The following is a 16,099-nucleotide window of genomic DNA, read 5'->3' as shown; positions in this document are numbered from 1 at the left end:
TGAGATGGGGTGTCATTTAGTCTTTTCACAGGGTCTTAATGGTGCATTTTCCCTGTAAATTGTTTGCTTGTTCTATCCATTGGTCAAGTCTCTCTGGCCTCCAAAACATTTTAGTGTGTCTGTGTTGGTGTGAGAACAATGTTGTAGCCCTCAAGAAAACAAAGCTTTTAATTTTCTATTGTTTTTTTTTTCTTTTCCTTTTTTTTTTTTTTTGAGACAGAGTCTTGCTCTGACGCCCAGGCTGGAGTGCAGTGGTGTGATCTTGGCTCACTGCAAGCTCCGCCTCCTCCCCGGTTCACGCCATTCTCCTGCCTCAGCCTCCTGAGTAGCTGGGACTACAGGCGCCTGCCACCACACCTGGCTAATTTTTTTGTATTGGTGGCAGAGATGGGGTTTCACCATGTTAGCCAGAATGTTCTCGATCTCCTGACCTTGTGATCCGCCTGCCTCAGCCTCCCAAAGTGCTGGGATTACAGGTGTGAGCCACTGTGCCCGGCCTATTGTTTCTTAGAATAATGTTTGTTCCCAGGCTTTGATCACAATAGATGCCCAATACAGGTTGGTGCAATCAATGGGCAGGTTAGTGGGTGGAGGGACGGACAGAGACTGGGCTTTGACTTTAATGAGAGGTTCATATTTTTTTAAGTGAAGGCTAACATTTTGGTTAATACTTTGGCAGAAAATAGTTTCAAAATGCGTAATCTTGAATTAGACCTTGAGCAAGTTGGAAGGTACCTGTCAGCTTGTGTGACTGAGATCTAAGGGGCTCTCTGACTGTGTTCCTTGCTTCTCACCTGAGAATCACGATGAGTTGTGGTGAGAGCTTCTCGTGGAGAACCAAGTATTAAGTTTTCAGAGTGGATGGGAAAGGGGGAAAAGAGTGGAAAACTAAAATGATTTCTCATCCTCGCCTTGTTTCATGATAATAGTTATAATTTGTTAAGCACTTACTGTATGCTAGGCCCATGCCTCACTTGTCACCATTTTACAGATATGGAAACTGAGGCATGAAGAAATGAGCGAGCTTGCCCCAAACCACAGACCATGAGTGCTGGGGCCAAGACTCAGGGAGCATGGTCAGCCTTTCTTCACGGGAGTCCAGCCTAGCATCCCCCAGGGCAGGGCAGCACAAGGATGGATGATTGGATTGATGGGATCTTTAAACATGTCCGTGGAAACCAAGGTCCTAGCTGCAATGATGGAAAAAGAAATGTGAGCTAACACCCTACAGATTCTAGAATAATCAGGCCTGAGAAAGCGTGCAGGCAGCTGCAGCCACAGCAGAGGAGCCCCTGGTGGCTCAGTGCTGACGGCTCCACGCCAAGCCTGGCCGCGTCTGGCCAGGGTGCTCTGGCTTTCCCGCCACGCGCGATGGCCTTTCTGCTCACGTTGCTGTTTCTTCCTCCCTTCCTGGTCCACCACGGAGCCTCAGTTTCTCAAGGGTGGACACCCGCCAGTTCCCCAAACTCTACATTCCCAGCTGCTCTCTGTCGATACAAGTAGGCTGTTCATATGGTTGAGTGTGGCACTCACTGCACCATGCTGTACCGGGCACTGCCGCCCCTTCTCACTGTGATGTGAGGGAAGTCTAGCTGAGCCATGGTATTCTGGAACCTTCTCACCATGACGTGAGGGAAGCCTTGCTGAGCTGTGGTATTCTGGAAACGTAGCTTGCTGTGGAATTTCACCTTCAGAGCAGGCACTTGGCCTCTGTGTGGGTTTGAGAGGGGAATAAGCATCATTTTGCAAAGTTCAGGGTACATCGACACTCCTGTCTTTGTGTTAAGCAGGACTCATCAGTGTTGACAGTGACAGTGTTTGCTGTTAGAAACACAGACTGCAGCCTCTTTCCTCGGGGTGGTGGGAGAAGTGCCAGCCTGCCCCGGAAGGAGAGGGGCAATTCTCCTGGCTTAGTCTCCTGCGTAGCTGGGATTACAGGCGCCTGACACCATGCCCAGCTAATTTTTGGTATTTTTAGTAGAGATGGGGTTTCACTATATTGCTCAGGCTGGTCTCCAACTCCTGGGCTCAAGCAATCCGCCCACCTCGGCCTCCCAAAGTGCTGGGATTACGGGTGTAAGCCACCGTGTCCGGCTGATGTCTGCTTTCTCTTTTTTTCGGCAATTTCCTGCTAGCAACACTGTAGCCACTCTGAATTGAATACCCCAGCCTGTGCACATCATTTTTATAAACCTTGGGCGGCTCAGAAAAGTTTATTTGTGGATCAGTTTGGCAAAACATGATTCATTTTCACTGGAAATCCCAAATTTGAGAACATTTAACCTTCTTTGTTGAGAAGTCACATAATTTTTATTCTTTCACCGTTTGTCAAAATATGACAACCAGCTTTTCAGCCCCCTTAGGAAACACAGGGCCTCGCAGAAGAATGGTTAATGGAACTCTATTCCAAACTTGTCCCCGCACGGACCACATCACCTTCTCTGGAGCTGCCGTGGGGTCGTCCGGGCAGGCGGTGGCCCGGGGCTGCAGCCCTGGGGAGCTCTGTCTGCGTGGGGGACGGTGGCCACTCTGCTGCCTGGGAGCTCAGGATGCAGGTGGAGGCTCCCAGGCCTTGTGGCGCCTGCTGTGCCAAGCTAGTGTGTGGAGAGTCCTTTTGTCCTTTTTGAGAGGGCAGAAGGGATCTTTGGACTTGGAAGTGAATTGTTCTGCCACACTTGGAGGCCCTGCCACTTCCTGCGAATCATGACGTCGGAAATAATGGACTTTGCCCCAGACGAGGCCTCTGGTCGGGTCGTTACTCTGGGGGCCTCCTGCCCCGCTCACCTGAGGAGGAGGCCACTGGACAGCCGAGCCTGTGTTCGTTGGTTCGTGTCCACAGGAAGGACCTTTCCTTAGCAACCACCACGCATTGCTCACCTCCCTGTTTCCTTCCCTCTGACGCGGGGACTGGCACCCACCGTGAGCTGTGGCCGGGCCGACTCTGACACACATCTCGGCCAGTGCAGGCATGTGCAGAGACATCCCTCGCCTCCTAAGCATGGAGGACGCCGACTGCTGGGGACGGCCATGCCCAATGCCGAGGGCCCTTCAGGTCTCCCGGCAGCTGTGCTGGCTCCTGCTGTGGGCTCCGGTGCCTCCTGCCAGTTCTCTGGGGCTGTTAGGAACTCATGGGGCAGACACTGGGTTTTCTGGGCTCCACCTGGTGGAGCCCGGGACCCTTCAGAACTCAGGCTCTTGCCTGTGTCAGCCTACTTTTCCAGACACAGCTCTTATCCCCGCACTTCCTTATTTCCATTTTCTTTGGGATACGTGAGCCCTTTGTTGCCAGCATTGGACCTGTGGACGTGGACGAGCGAGATAAGACTGTCGCGATGATAATCGCTGGGAAAGAAAAGGATCTGGGATGGGAGGAGACTGCAGTGAATGAGAATGAAAAGGTTGCTGTGGGCTCGTGGCTCGGCGGCTCAGTTGCGAGGCTGAGATGGCTCTTCTGATTCTGAAAGCTACAACGAACAGCACATTTTCAAAATAGCCACGAGGGCTGTGATACGCACGCACCTTTAATTCCGGAGCACATCTGTTATCTTCTCTGTGAAACAACGTGAGTCCATCAGTGTGGAAGGAGCCGGGGCATGAGTGCCGTTGACCTGGGACCATCCAGCCCTTCAGCCCTTTGTCACCTGCAGACAGGAGTGGCGGTGAAGGCAGGCTTTGCTGCGGTTTTAGGCATGTTTTTGTTTGTGAGAAAGCGAGACGTATTTTCCTGAGTTTGTTGCTGGAAGTTTTCTTTGAAGGCAGCGTTCCGTCAGTGAACGCGTGGTGAGGGCTGATGTGTGGGGGCTGGTGGGCCCTGGGGGTGCGGCGAAGGGAGGCTGGCCCTCCCCTCCAAGGCTCAAGGCTAATGAAAACACAGAAGAGTAAGTGGCCTCCATGCCGCTCCCTGCGTTTCCCTTCTTCTGTTTTAAACGGCAGGTTTTTTTATGATTTAGGACGGCAAGCCCAAGAGATCTGGGTACGGCTGCTGTTGAAACAACAGTTTGTTACCTACAGATTTCGAGAGGAGGGGGCAGGCCACGCCACGTGTCGATACAGGGATTCACCAGGGTCAGTCCGGAGGCTGGGCGAGGGCAAGGCGGGGTTGTCAGGGACAGGACTGCCCAGTTTGAATAGTTCCAGCCGCTCCGGGGCCGGCGGCTGCCCGTGTCTGGTCCCTGCCCCAGGGTGACTAGGGCAGTGGCCTGGAGTCTGATCCCACAGAGGCGGAGGCGAGCGTGGGCTCTGGATTGCAGGATTTGCGTGTGGAAAGCCTGCGTGGAGTGGGTGACTGATCACTATCTGGGAATTGGCTGTTTGTGGGAGGGGCAGCCCCCCAGGGTCAGCAGGGCCCCAGGTGTCAGAGCATCGGAAATGTGGGGTTAATACAGACACTTCAACCCGAAGGTAAGAAGCCGCCACTGTGTGCTGAACAATTCGGAGGCTTCAGTGTCGGCCAGAGCAGGGGACTCGGCCACCCCAGCAGGGGACATCGGTGGCAGTGAATGCCCAGCACTCTCCCATCAGAACGCCCGTGTCCGTCACATGTTTCATGTACAGACTGACTTTAAAGGACTCTGTCTGCTTCATCCCATGCTAAAGGACACGTAATGCTGTCTCAGAAACACCTGTTGTGGACGCTCAGGCCTTTAAATGAGAGGGTCTTAGTCATCAACAGGAAGTCTGGAGTGGCGCTGACGGAACTCAGGTTTTCAAAGGGGAAAATCAGAGGGTTGTGGCTGTGACCCTTTCCATGTGAGACCCTGGTGGGGGGTGGGGCGCAGTGCAGAGTGTTCAGAAATGAAGCAAAACACTTCAAAAAGATGTGTCCTTACAGCCGTGTAGCAAGATGCCCCCTGAAGAACGAGCTTCAATTAATGGGCAAGAGAGACTGCACTTAAAAAATTTTCACTCAAAGAACCCACCACAGGCCGTCAGCGCTTGTGTTTGGAAAGTCATGAGAGTCTAGATGGCCCCAGACACTGACTCCTGTCCTGCATATGTAGTGAACGGGGCACGTGGGGACCGGGTGCCGGCCCCGCTGCCTCGGCATGGACTAGACACAGCCTGCACTGTGGAGAGAGGACGGGACGTGCGGCTGAGTGAACGGGGATGCCACGGGTAGTGCCACTGTCGAGCTCTGTACAGACACTGCAGGCTGCAGCCCAGGCCTGGTGATGCATTTGGCGCAGACAAAAAAACCTAAAATGCCTAAATTTCTTAATTTGTAAAAAGCAGAAATAATTCCTCCGCCTGTAGTGTAGAGGGTTGTGCCGAGATCCCTCTAGGGCAGAGGGTCGCAGTGGGATCCCTCTAGTGCAGAAGGTTGTGGCAGGACCTCCCTAGGGTGGAGGGTCACGGTGAGACCCCTCTAGCATGGAGGGTGGCGGTGGGACCTCTCTAGGGTGAAGGGCCGCGCCGAGATTCCTCTAGTGTGGAGGGTGGCAGCTGGACCTCCCTACGGTGGAGGGTCGCAGTGAGACCCCACCGAGGTCAGGACATTCTGTGTCCCCTCTGCATTACTCTGCCCGTGTTGTTCGGGAAGGTAGAGACGGGGCCATGAGCTATTTTACATAAACCTTTATGAGGACAGAGATTTCAACACTGAATACAAGAGAAAGTCAGGTTTTCCTTCAAAGCTCGGAAATGGACCCATCGACCTTCTTTAGGGCAGAGTCTTTATTGCGGCCATCGAGATGGAATGTACACACGGCGAGATGCGCAGATCACAGGTGGACACGACGATGCGTTGGACACGTGTGGGCATGGAACCAGTGGCCACGCTGCACGGCACACCCTCACACCCGATGCTTCCTCCTGCCCCAGCCCCACCTGCAGGTGACGTGGCTCTGGTTGCCCTGGGCAGACCTCGCCCATCTTTGAACTTCAGCTTCTGTTAACAGGATTCTGTGGATTCTCTGGTGACCGGCTTCTCTCACTCAGCCTGACCGGTTCTAGATCTGTCCCCCTTCTTCTCATCTCTGTGGTTCCTTCCGGCTCAGTGCTGGTGTGGATGTGGCCTCCTCATCAGCTCTCCTGTTGCTGGGCACATGGACGTTAGACTCTGTCTGTGGAACTATTAGGAGTCAGGCTGCTACCCATAGTCTCGTTTGACTCTTGTGGTCATGGGTTTCACTTCTCTCGGGAAAATACTTACAAGTCCAATTTCTGGGTAACACGGAAGATGTCCTTCTGGGAAAGACGTTCCTTTCTCTGTTGGAACGCCCTGGCGCCTTTGTTGGAAACAGTCTCCTTGGACTTGTCATCGTGCCACTTCCTGGACGCGGTGAGGAGGCTCCGGGTCCCTCTAGCCTCTTGCGCAATCTGGATCACACTGCAGCTGTTTTATGAACCCTGCCTTAAAGTGATAATAATTTTTCCTTGCTAACAGTTAGTTGTTTTTTAGATAAAGTAAGAGGAGAAAAGAAGACGGTCTTTCTTGTTTACGTAACCACACATTTACCCTTTCAGGAGCTTTCTGGCTCCCCCCGTAGCTGTGGGCTGCTGTCTGGTGGTGTTTCTCTTCAGCCTTGCTTCCTCCCAGCACTTCCTGTGGTGCAGGCCCACTGGGACCCACTGGCTCAGCTCTGTTCACATGTGTGATATGAAAATATCTCTCCTTCACCCTCTCGTTTGAAGGGTATTGTCATTGGACATAGACTCCCGGATTCAATGATTTTTCTTTCAACCCTTCAAGTGTGGCATTCATTATCTGTAACGTCAGATGCCTGACTATGCACATTGTATGAAACACGTTGTTCTTACAGGACCTGCAGCGTGTCTGGCGGCCCCTGCGCTCCTGGGACCCTTTCCATTCTCGTGTGTGGAGCGTGTCTCCCCCCCGCCCCGCCCCCGCTGCTTTCCAGGGATCTTCTTCACCTCTGACTGGCAGCAGCTCGGCTGAAGTCACGGCATGGTTCTCCTTGCATTTTATTGTCATGGAACTTAGTGACTGTCTTGAGTTCCTGAGTGAATATTCTTCCCCAGATTTGAGAGACTCATGGGCTTTCTTTCAGGTGTTTCTGGTCCTGTTCCCGCCCCACGTTCCCTCCTGACTCCAGCAGTAGTGCAGCGGTTTGGATGCCCCAGGGGTTACTGAGGTTCTGTGGAACATCTCTCATTCTGTTCTTCCAAAGATGATCACTTCTATGATCTGTCTTCAGATTCACAAACGATTTCTTCCGTTAGGTCCATCCATAAGATTTTAAATTTCAGATACTGCTCTTCACTTGCAGAATGTGTGTTGGATTCTGTTTTAATTTCCCCACTCTGCCGAGTCAGCAGGTGGACTCATCTTGCCATGGTTACGGCAGCTCCACAAATGGCCTTATCTCCTCGCTCTAATCATCGACTGCCCTATTCTCAATTTTGGGTTCTGTTTTTCTGTGTTTTCTCCACATGGCATGCAGGATTCCTGTTCTCCGCACCGTGCCCTCTGCCGCTGCCCAGCGCTCAGCCTGGGGTGCCACTGTGGCCCTGTGTGCAGGACACCCTCTGCAAAGACCCTCGACCAAGTGCTCTGTCCCTCCATTCCAGTTGCCTCACCAGCCCCACCTTTGACCCCAGCCTCAGTCTGGGGAACTGTCTTGCACCTGCCCTTACACCTGTCCAGAAACTGTGAGTCGTGATGTGGATAAGCGCAGGGCCCCTACACTGTCTTCACTTGGTGATCTCCGCTGCTCTGTGTGAGATGGCTTAGCCGTGTGGGAGCCAGGGGCCTGGGTTCCCTATCCCCCAGCATCCCTGCTTCCCCAGCCTCTGTCCAGGATCCCTGGGGATGCCAGCCCTGTGGCAGGCCCCCACCCTCCACCCCATCTTCCTGGGCACTCACAGAGACCCAGCACTGGGGAGGAGCGCCCAGGTCAGGCACTGGGGGCAGGCACCCCCAGGAGAGAATTTCTGTTGCTTCTCTGATTATAAAAGTAATCAGATTACTTTTATTTTATGTCATCATTATCAAGTGAACAAACAAGCAAAACACAGACGAACTGTACAGAGAAGGCCTGCAGCTGAGCCTGGTTTATGTGGGATGTAACCGGAGGCCCCCCACCCACCTTCATCACAGCGAGGGGCTTGGTCTTCACCTGCACTGTTGGGAGGGGTGGGGATATGTGGAGTGTAAGGGTGTGTGTGGGGCTGTCAGAAACAAGGATGGAGGGTGAGGGGCTTCCCACCTGTGTCACACTCAGCCTAGATTTTAAGGGTCTTTTTGGAAAATGGTGTCTTCAGATGTAGCATATTTCCACTATGTTTAATCAATAGGTGCCACCTTCACCATCACAGGAGGGTTTGTCTGACATCCTCATCTCCTGTCTCTGCCCTGGTGACAGCCGGGGACGTCCTTGCCATAGCTAGAGGCAGAGGCTCGCTCCAGGGGCTCAGGTTGGGCCATCCGCTGTGAGCCCCGAGCTTCTCCCACTCAGGCGTTCCTGAGCCCCCACAGAGCAGAGGGTCCCCCGGCCCCAAAGCCACTGTCATCTCTATAATCTTGTTAGCTAGACTTCCAGCAGAGGCTTGAGGGGCTGGCTTTGGAAGAAGAGCGGCATCTGGCCTCCTGAGTTACCCGTTCACTTACAAATGCATCTTCAGATACAGCACACGGGCAGCTGGGGCCACCGTGTCGTATTGAGGATACGCTGGTGGCCAAAGTCTATGGAGGCTTTTCTCTACTCGTTGTAGCAGGAGAAAGTGTGGGAATAATGATAGCTGCCTGCTTCTGTGGCACTCTTCTGTACCAGGCAGGGCATGCTAGGAAGGGTGTGCCAGGCAGGGTGTGCCAGGAAGGGTGTGCCAAGCAGGGCAGGGTGTGCCGGGCAGGGTGTCCTGGGCAGGGTGTGCGGGGCAGGGTGTCCTGGGCAGGGTGTGCAGGACTGTGTGTGGGACAGGATGTGCCAGGCAGGGTTTCCTGGGCAGGGTGTGCGGGGCAGGGTGTGCCAAGCAGGGCAGGGTGTGCCGGGCAGGATGTGTGGGGCAGGGTGTGTGGGGCAGGGTGTGCTGGGCAGTGTGTGTGGGGCAGGGTGTCCTGGGCAGGGTGCTGTCCTTGCCAGGCATTGTTTCTCCTTCTGCCAAGTGAGCAGGACACAGCTCATCCTGTTCTTTTATCATCTGGAGGATGTGGTGAAGTTGCCCAGCCCGTCTCTCTTTCTGGCTTGGTCATTCCAGTGTTTTCTGGAAGCCGTGCTTTCCATCCTCCTGAGCGGGTGGATGAGTCTGTTCTTCTGTTCTATGGGTTTTCCACCTCCAGGGAACTGAACTAGTGACGGCCGCAGGGTCAGGTGGATTTGAGATTCAAGTCCAATGTCCCAATCTTCTCTGAGTGCCGGCCTGCGCCTGGCCCTAGGTGGCCACTGCCTTGGGACGCTGCGAATGCCCGCCACACCCCTGCGGTCTAGGGCCCTCACCTTTGCATTCGTCCACCCACAATGTCCTCATGTTTGTGTGTGTGCCCCTAGGAGCACGGATTCACACCCTCCTGAAGGACCTGCAGAGGCAGCCGGCTGAGGCGAGGGGCCTGAGTGGGCTGGAGCTGGACGGCATGGCCGAGCTGATGGCTGGCCTGATGCAAGGCGTGAACCATGGAGTAGCTCGAGGCGGCCCTGGGAGAGCGGCCCTGGGAGAGTCCAGAGAACAGGCGGATGGCCCCAAGGCCGCCCTCCATGGAGACAGCTTTCCAGGTGACTCCAGCGCCCTGGGTGCCCATGCCCAGGGGTGCTGCAGGGAGGGGAGGCCTCAGGGCTGTGCAGAGACTGCTGGCTCACCAAGTGCAATGTAGGCTTTCTGCTGGGGAGATGGGGATCTGTATTAATGATTTTTATCTGTTTGAACTTTTGCCTCTAAAAGCTTTCTTAACAGACTAAGCCTACCCGAGCAATTATGTTGAATGGCAAATTGCTCTCTGCAAGGTTTCACTCCTCCGTGCTGAGGCTGAGTCAGGAAAACAGGCGTGATGGGAAGTGTTGTGTTTGGACTGTGTACCGGTGAACATTGTCAAATATTTGAATAGCAGAGTGAGAGGGGATCATTCAAATGTCTGCTTGGGGCGTGCATTGGTCCTCTGAGGCTACTGGGGAAGCAGAAGGCAGCCCCTCGGCACCTCCACCGCGGCAGGCATCCGGAGCCCCCTGGAGGCCCCGTGGGTCAGCCAGGACTTCTGCAGCCTGGTGGCTTCTCACAGCATGGAGCTGCAAGAAAGCATCTAGCTCAGCTCCCCACACATGGCAGGCCCACAAGTACGTGCCGAAACCAAATGACAGACGCGCCCCTCTCTCTGCACGGGTGCAGAGGGGGCCTTCCTGGAAGCTGGAAGCCTGACTTGGCTGATGGGCAGGGTGCAGGGGAGGGGTGGAACTGCACCCCGGGAGGGCCTGTGTTACGTGGTCGCCCAGTGGTTGAAGGAATCGGGACCCGAACCAGGGCTAGGAGGGATGCAGGAGGCCCTGGTGTGCGTGCTATCTCCAGGGGTGACTGTTCGGGTGCCATGAGTCATGCACCTTTGGGCACTGAAAGTAGGATATTTATTTACTTATTTATTATTTTATTTTATTTTTTTGAGATGGAGTCTCTCTCTGTCACCCAGGCTGGAGTGTGGTGACACAATCTTGGCTCACTGCAACCTCTGCCTCCTGGGTTCAAGTGATTCTCCTGCCTCAGCCTCCCAAGTAGCTGGGATTACAGGTGTGTGCTACCACGCCCGGCTAATTTTTTGTATTTTTAGTGGAGACGGGGTTTCACCACGTTGGCCAGGCTGATATCCAACTCCTGACCTCAAGTGATCCGCCCACCTCGGCCTCCCAAAGTGCTGGGATTACAGCTGTGAGCCACTGTGCCCAGCCGGGATACCTATTTAGAGAGAAACGTTGACCACAGTGAAATAACCTAAGTCAGTGGATTCTGAAGCCATCTTAATTGTGAGGTGGTTTCGGCGAAGGCTTCACTTTGCTGTTTCATGACGTGAACTGTTGGGTACAATGGGTTTTCTTGCCGTGAGTTAACATTGACGATCATGTGAGACCCACAGAGCCAGGTGAGGTCATCGTGGCTGCCTTCACGTCTACCATTTAGCTCCTCAGTCCCCTCCTCTCGTGCGAAGTTTATGGAATGCCATTTTGTGCTATAAACAGAAAAGGTTTACTCTATGGCAGGACTTAGGCCAGCGTCATCACACCTCACCTTTCATATGGAGGGATCTGCAGGGTCACCCTTTTTATGTCTGTGGCGCCCTGTGATGACATTCTTGATGAGGGTCTTGGTAACACTGGTGTCTTTTACAGATGACGGAGTGCAGGATGATGATGATAGACTTTACCAAGAGGTAAGATGACGTCTCTGGTGTTTGTTTCATGTTAAATGTGGAAGTTGGTCATCTTTTTGTTCACGGTGCAGGAACATTTATGAAATACGAAAGTTTTTTTCCCAGAAAATTATGGAGAAACCCCTCATAATCTCCAAATTGAAAAACAGTATAAAGAGAACATACAAAAGTGTGTATATTTGGATACAAAATATCTCTTTTCAAATTATAACCTCATTTATCCATAGTAGAAATATGAAAGTCATGGTAAATACAAAGAAGAAAATTAATATTTCCTGGAATTTCCCAGCCAGGGTTATCACATGGCAGCCTGTGCCCACTTTGCACTTTTGATGCCTCCTGCACGTGTGGATTCCTGAAGGGTTCAGCTCACTCACACCTGGCTGTCCCGTGCGGCACCTCTGGCCACATGTGGCCCTCTAAACCTACATTTAAATTGAATAAAATTAAATAAATGAAAGATGCAGTGCCTTGGCTGCACTGGGTTCAGGTCAGCGGCCCGTTAGTTGCATGTGGCTCACAGCCAAGGCGCTGGATGCCACAGGAAGAGGACGGTCCGCCATCCCAGAGCCCCCGTGGGCACTGCTTCTCTGGAGGCGGTCGGAAGAAGGGCCCACGCACTAGACGCTGGCCTTCCCTGTTAAGTCTTTTAGCCTCTTAGTTTCTCTCCCTTTAAGAACCTTTGGTCATGGATACAAGGCTGAAGGATGAAGAACCATTCTAAGCAACAGCAGTGACATTGCATGGTTCTGGGAAACCCAGTTTTAGGGGTGGAGAAAGAAGCATCTTTGGTTAGTCATTCTCTCCTCAGATTCTCTTAGTGGTTTGTGGTTCCGTGCCTGTTGGCAAGTGCAGGAACAAAACATCAGCAGTTCTTCTTTTGAATATTCATCAGAAATGATGGGACCTGCTGTCTGAGCTGTGGAGGGAGAAGTGGGGCTGAGAAACACATTTCCTAATTTAGGGAGTCGGGGAGACCCAGCCCTCCCACCTGAGGGGCAGGGAGCACTCTGGGGGGCTGCCGTTAGCCGAAGACTCCCTGACTTTTGGACCACAGCCTTTTCATCCTCCATGCGTGGAATTTTGACTTAGTTCTCTGTTGTTTGGGGTGTATTTTCAAGCAATTCTGTTTCTCAAAAAGGGTATGTGAATGTTGTATTTTCCGACTTCTTATTTATTTAAAAACATCTTTCTTTTTCTTCTCACGTGAAACACAATTTAAGTGACAATATTATGCCTTTTCCTAGCTCTATTTAGTAACGTCAACGGCTACATCCTATTGGCAATGAGGATCCAAATTTGAGCAGTGTTTTTATCATACTACTATTTTGTTTAAATTTTAAAAAACACGAAAGGAAAAGTTGTAATTTGTAGCCAAAATGGGAATAATTGCCTCTATAGTCCTTCCTTAATTTTCTTAAAAGTGTGTTTTGGCAAAGTGAGTCGTAAAGTGAATCAGATTTTCCTGTTTCCGTCTAATATAATATTGAAGATATAATTTCATGGTTTGAAAAAAACCCTGCCAAGTAGACATAAGACTTTTGGCATCACATGCACCAGAAGGTGTCCGTGGGCTGCCTGGCATGTGCCAGCGGCAGGAGCAGCCCCCGTCTTTCTTAGGAAGCGCAGTGTAGGGTGCCTGGGAGGGCAGTGCGGCCCAGAGGTGGAGATCAGGTCTTTGATGGCCCTTAGACCTGAGTTCCAATTCTGGATCTGATAATCACGACCTTTGTGATCTGGCACCAATAATTTGATATTTAACCTCTGTAAACCCCAGAGTCTACAAATTAAAGGTGAAACTCATCCTTTATTTATGGGGTTGGAGTAGTAATTAAATGAGAACCGACACAAAGCAAATCCGTACCTGATGCATAGTCAGCAGAGGTGCCAAGGGGTTCTGAGGGATGGCTCGTCCAGGAAAAGGGGATCAGGCTGGGAGAGTGTTGCCCGTGTGAGGACCACAGATCCCTCAGGTATCGTTAGTATCAATTACACATCCCTGTGATGTGCCCACTCGTGGGTTAATTGCTTTGTGCCTCCATCTCCCCTTCTGTGAACTGGGGTTACTGAGGGTTCCCCACCCATAGGCTTACGTGAAGACTCAGTGTGTTCATGCAGATAACGCATTTAGTGCCGCGCCTTTGTGTGCTGGAAGAGCTCAGTCGATGCAAATTTGTTATGATTATTATTATTATTTAGTGTTCATTGCTTCTAGAGGGCTGGGGTGGGATCTTGATATCACACAGTTTATTTTTAAAAATATCAGTGAAAAAAACCTACACAAACTCTACAAAATCTGATTCCTCAGAGAGGTGTGTGCGTGTGCATGTGTGTGAGAGGGAGCAGGAGAGAGGAGAAAACAGCACGTAAGTGATTCGGATACTCAGCGCCCTCACACCCCAGGCTCACCTAGACGTCATTCTAAATATAGACTGCACACACTTCGCCTTCCTCCCACACTCTCCTTCCAGGCTGCCCATGTCATCCCCACGGTGACTCTGTCCTGGGCAGCCCTTGATTGCATGTGTCACGTCAGCATTCCTTTCGCAGACGTCCCTCACGGAATGTCCTCTCTGCCAGGTCCATCATCTGAGTGCCACACTCGGGGGCCTCCTGCAGGACCACGGGTCTCGACTCTCGCCTGGAGCCCTCCCCTTTGCAAAGCCCCTCAAAATGGACAGGAAGAAATCCGAGCACCCTGAGGCTTCCCTGTCTTCAGAAGAGGAGACTGCTGGAGTGGAGAACGTCAAGAGCCAGACGTATTCCAAAGACCTGCTGGGGCAGCAGCCGCATTCGGAGCCCGGGGCCGTTGCGTTTGGGGGGCTCCAAAACCAGATGCCTGGGCCCTCGAAGCAGGAGCAGAGCCTTCCAGCGGGTGCTCAGGAGGCCCTCGGCGACGGCCTGCAATTGGAGGTCACGCCTTCCGAGGAAGAGGCGCGGGGCTACATCGTGACAGACAGAGAGTGAGTAGCAGCCCTGGCTCAGGTCCTGTGCTCCGAGGGAGGGCTTGTCCCAGCAGGCTGGAGGTGGGGCGCCTCCTTGCTGTGGCGGATGCATACGCCTTTAAGTGTCTTTAACTGAATAATGGGGTGCAGGTGCCGGACGCGGTGGCTCACGCCTGTAATCCCAGCACTTTGGGAGGCCGAGGCGGGCGGATCACAAGGTCAGGAGATCGAGACCATCCTGGCTAACACGGTGAAACCCCATCTCTGCTAAAAATACAAAAAAAAATTAGCCGGGCGAGGTGGCGGGCGCCTGTAGTCCCAGCTACTCGGGAGGCTGAGGCAGGAGAATGGCGTGAACCCGGGGGGCGGAGCCTGCAGTGAGTCGAGATCACACCACTGCACTCCAGCCTGGGCGACAGCGAGACTCCGTCTCAAAAAAAAAATAATAATAATAATGGGGTGCAGGCATCCCTGGAGTCTCAGGCGCGGAGGGCAGCCAGGTGCCTGGCCAGTGGCTCCTCCTGGTGCTTCTGAGCTGGGCTCCAGAGCTTGAGAGCTGTTCTCTAAAGGGCATCAAACAAAACCAAACCAACCAAATCCCTTCCTGGGTTTTTGGTCCTGACTGGTCACCTGCAGGCCGCGCCTCTCTGTGGGTCAGAATCACCTTCAGCGCCGGCCAGGCAGGGTGGGGTCTCGGGGAAGGTAAGTGTACAGCAAGGCCTGAGCACGGCCCGTGCAGGAATGCAGGATGGGACGCGGCCCCGGAAACTGCTGCACCCCGGACTCCTGCCTGTTAGGAAGGACTCCACGTGCTTTATCTGTTTTGCACCAAAGTGGCCCAAATATCCTGGTGTGGGCGCCCTTCAGAGGGAAGAAGGGGCTTCACAGCAGCGAGGCTCTTTCCTCACCCTCATGTCGATCTGAACTTAACGAGTCTCAGAATTCAAACATCACGGGCCCAGCAAGGCACAAGTGGCTGGCCCGTTCTCAGGTCACCCCGTTAATGAATCCGACATTTGATGCTTTGCTTTGTACAAGTTTTGTGTTTTCTTCAAGTGATGGAAGTGGTGTTTCAAAGAGAAGGACGTGTCTGCCTGGCTGTACACACACCCACACGTTTGTGTGTGTGCGTGTGTGTATCAGTGTGTATGTTGGGTAGATGTGTGTGTATATGAGTGTGTGTGTTGGGTAGATGTGTATGTGTGTGTACGTGTGTGTGTGTATATAAGTGTATGTTGGGTAAATGTGTATCTGCACGTATGTATATGAATGTGTGTTGGGTAGATTTGTGTGTATCTGTGTGTGTGAGTATGAGTGTGTATGTTGGGTAGATGTGTGTGTATCTGCATCTGTGTATGAGTGTGTATGTTGGGTAGACACGTATCTGTGCATATGCGTGTGTGTATATGAGTGTGTTGGATAGATGTGTATCTGTGTGTATGCGTGTGTGTGTATGAGTGTATGTTGGGTAAACGTGTGCGCATCTGTGTGTATGTGCATGTGCGTGTGTGTGTATATGAGTGTGTTGGGTCGATATGTTTGTGCATATGCGTATGTGTGTATGTGTGTCGGGTAGATGTGTATCAGTTTGTGCATATGTGCATGTGTGTGTATGAGTGTATGTCAGGTAGATGTGTATCGGTTTGTGCGTATTTGCATGTGTGTGTATGAGTGTGTATGTCGGGTAGATGTGTTATCGGTATGTGCATCTGTTCGGGTATTTTGTTGTGTGTATCTGTGTGTGTGTGTATATGAGTGTGTGTGTTTGGTAGATGTGTGTATCTGTGCATGTACGTGTGTGTGTATGAGTGTGTGTGTTGGATAGATGCGTGTGTATCTGCATATGTGC

The 16,099-nt window shown here is 52.4% G+C and overlaps 1 protein-coding gene across 3 annotated transcripts in view; it reads left to right on the top strand.

Annotated features, from left to right (window-relative positions):
* PTPRN2 (protein tyrosine phosphatase receptor type N2) overlaps positions 1 to 16,099 on the top strand; it is a 901,057-nt gene that overhangs the window by 393,232 nt on the left and 491,726 nt on the right. For all 3 annotated transcript variants that reach the window (XM_032753238.2, XM_058428604.1, XM_032753237.2), the window contains 3 exons: positions 9,447 to 9,668; positions 11,265 to 11,305; positions 13,886 to 14,268. In XM_032753238.2, the coding sequence (XP_032609129.1) occupies positions 9,447 to 9,668; positions 11,265 to 11,305; positions 13,886 to 14,268 (646 nt within the window). The remainder of the gene's footprint in view (positions 1 to 9,446; positions 9,669 to 11,264; positions 11,306 to 13,885; positions 14,269 to 16,099) is intronic.

The sequence above is a fragment of the Hylobates moloch genome, unplaced genomic scaffold (assembly GCF_009828535.3).
Source record: "Hylobates moloch isolate HMO894 unplaced genomic scaffold, HMol_V3 SCAFFOLD_1, whole genome shotgun sequence".
NCBI lineage: Eukaryota > Metazoa > Chordata > Mammalia > Primates > Hylobatidae > Hylobates > Hylobates moloch.
The sequence above is the reverse complement of the archived record's forward strand: the minus strand, read 5'-3'. Positions and strand labels throughout refer to the sequence as shown.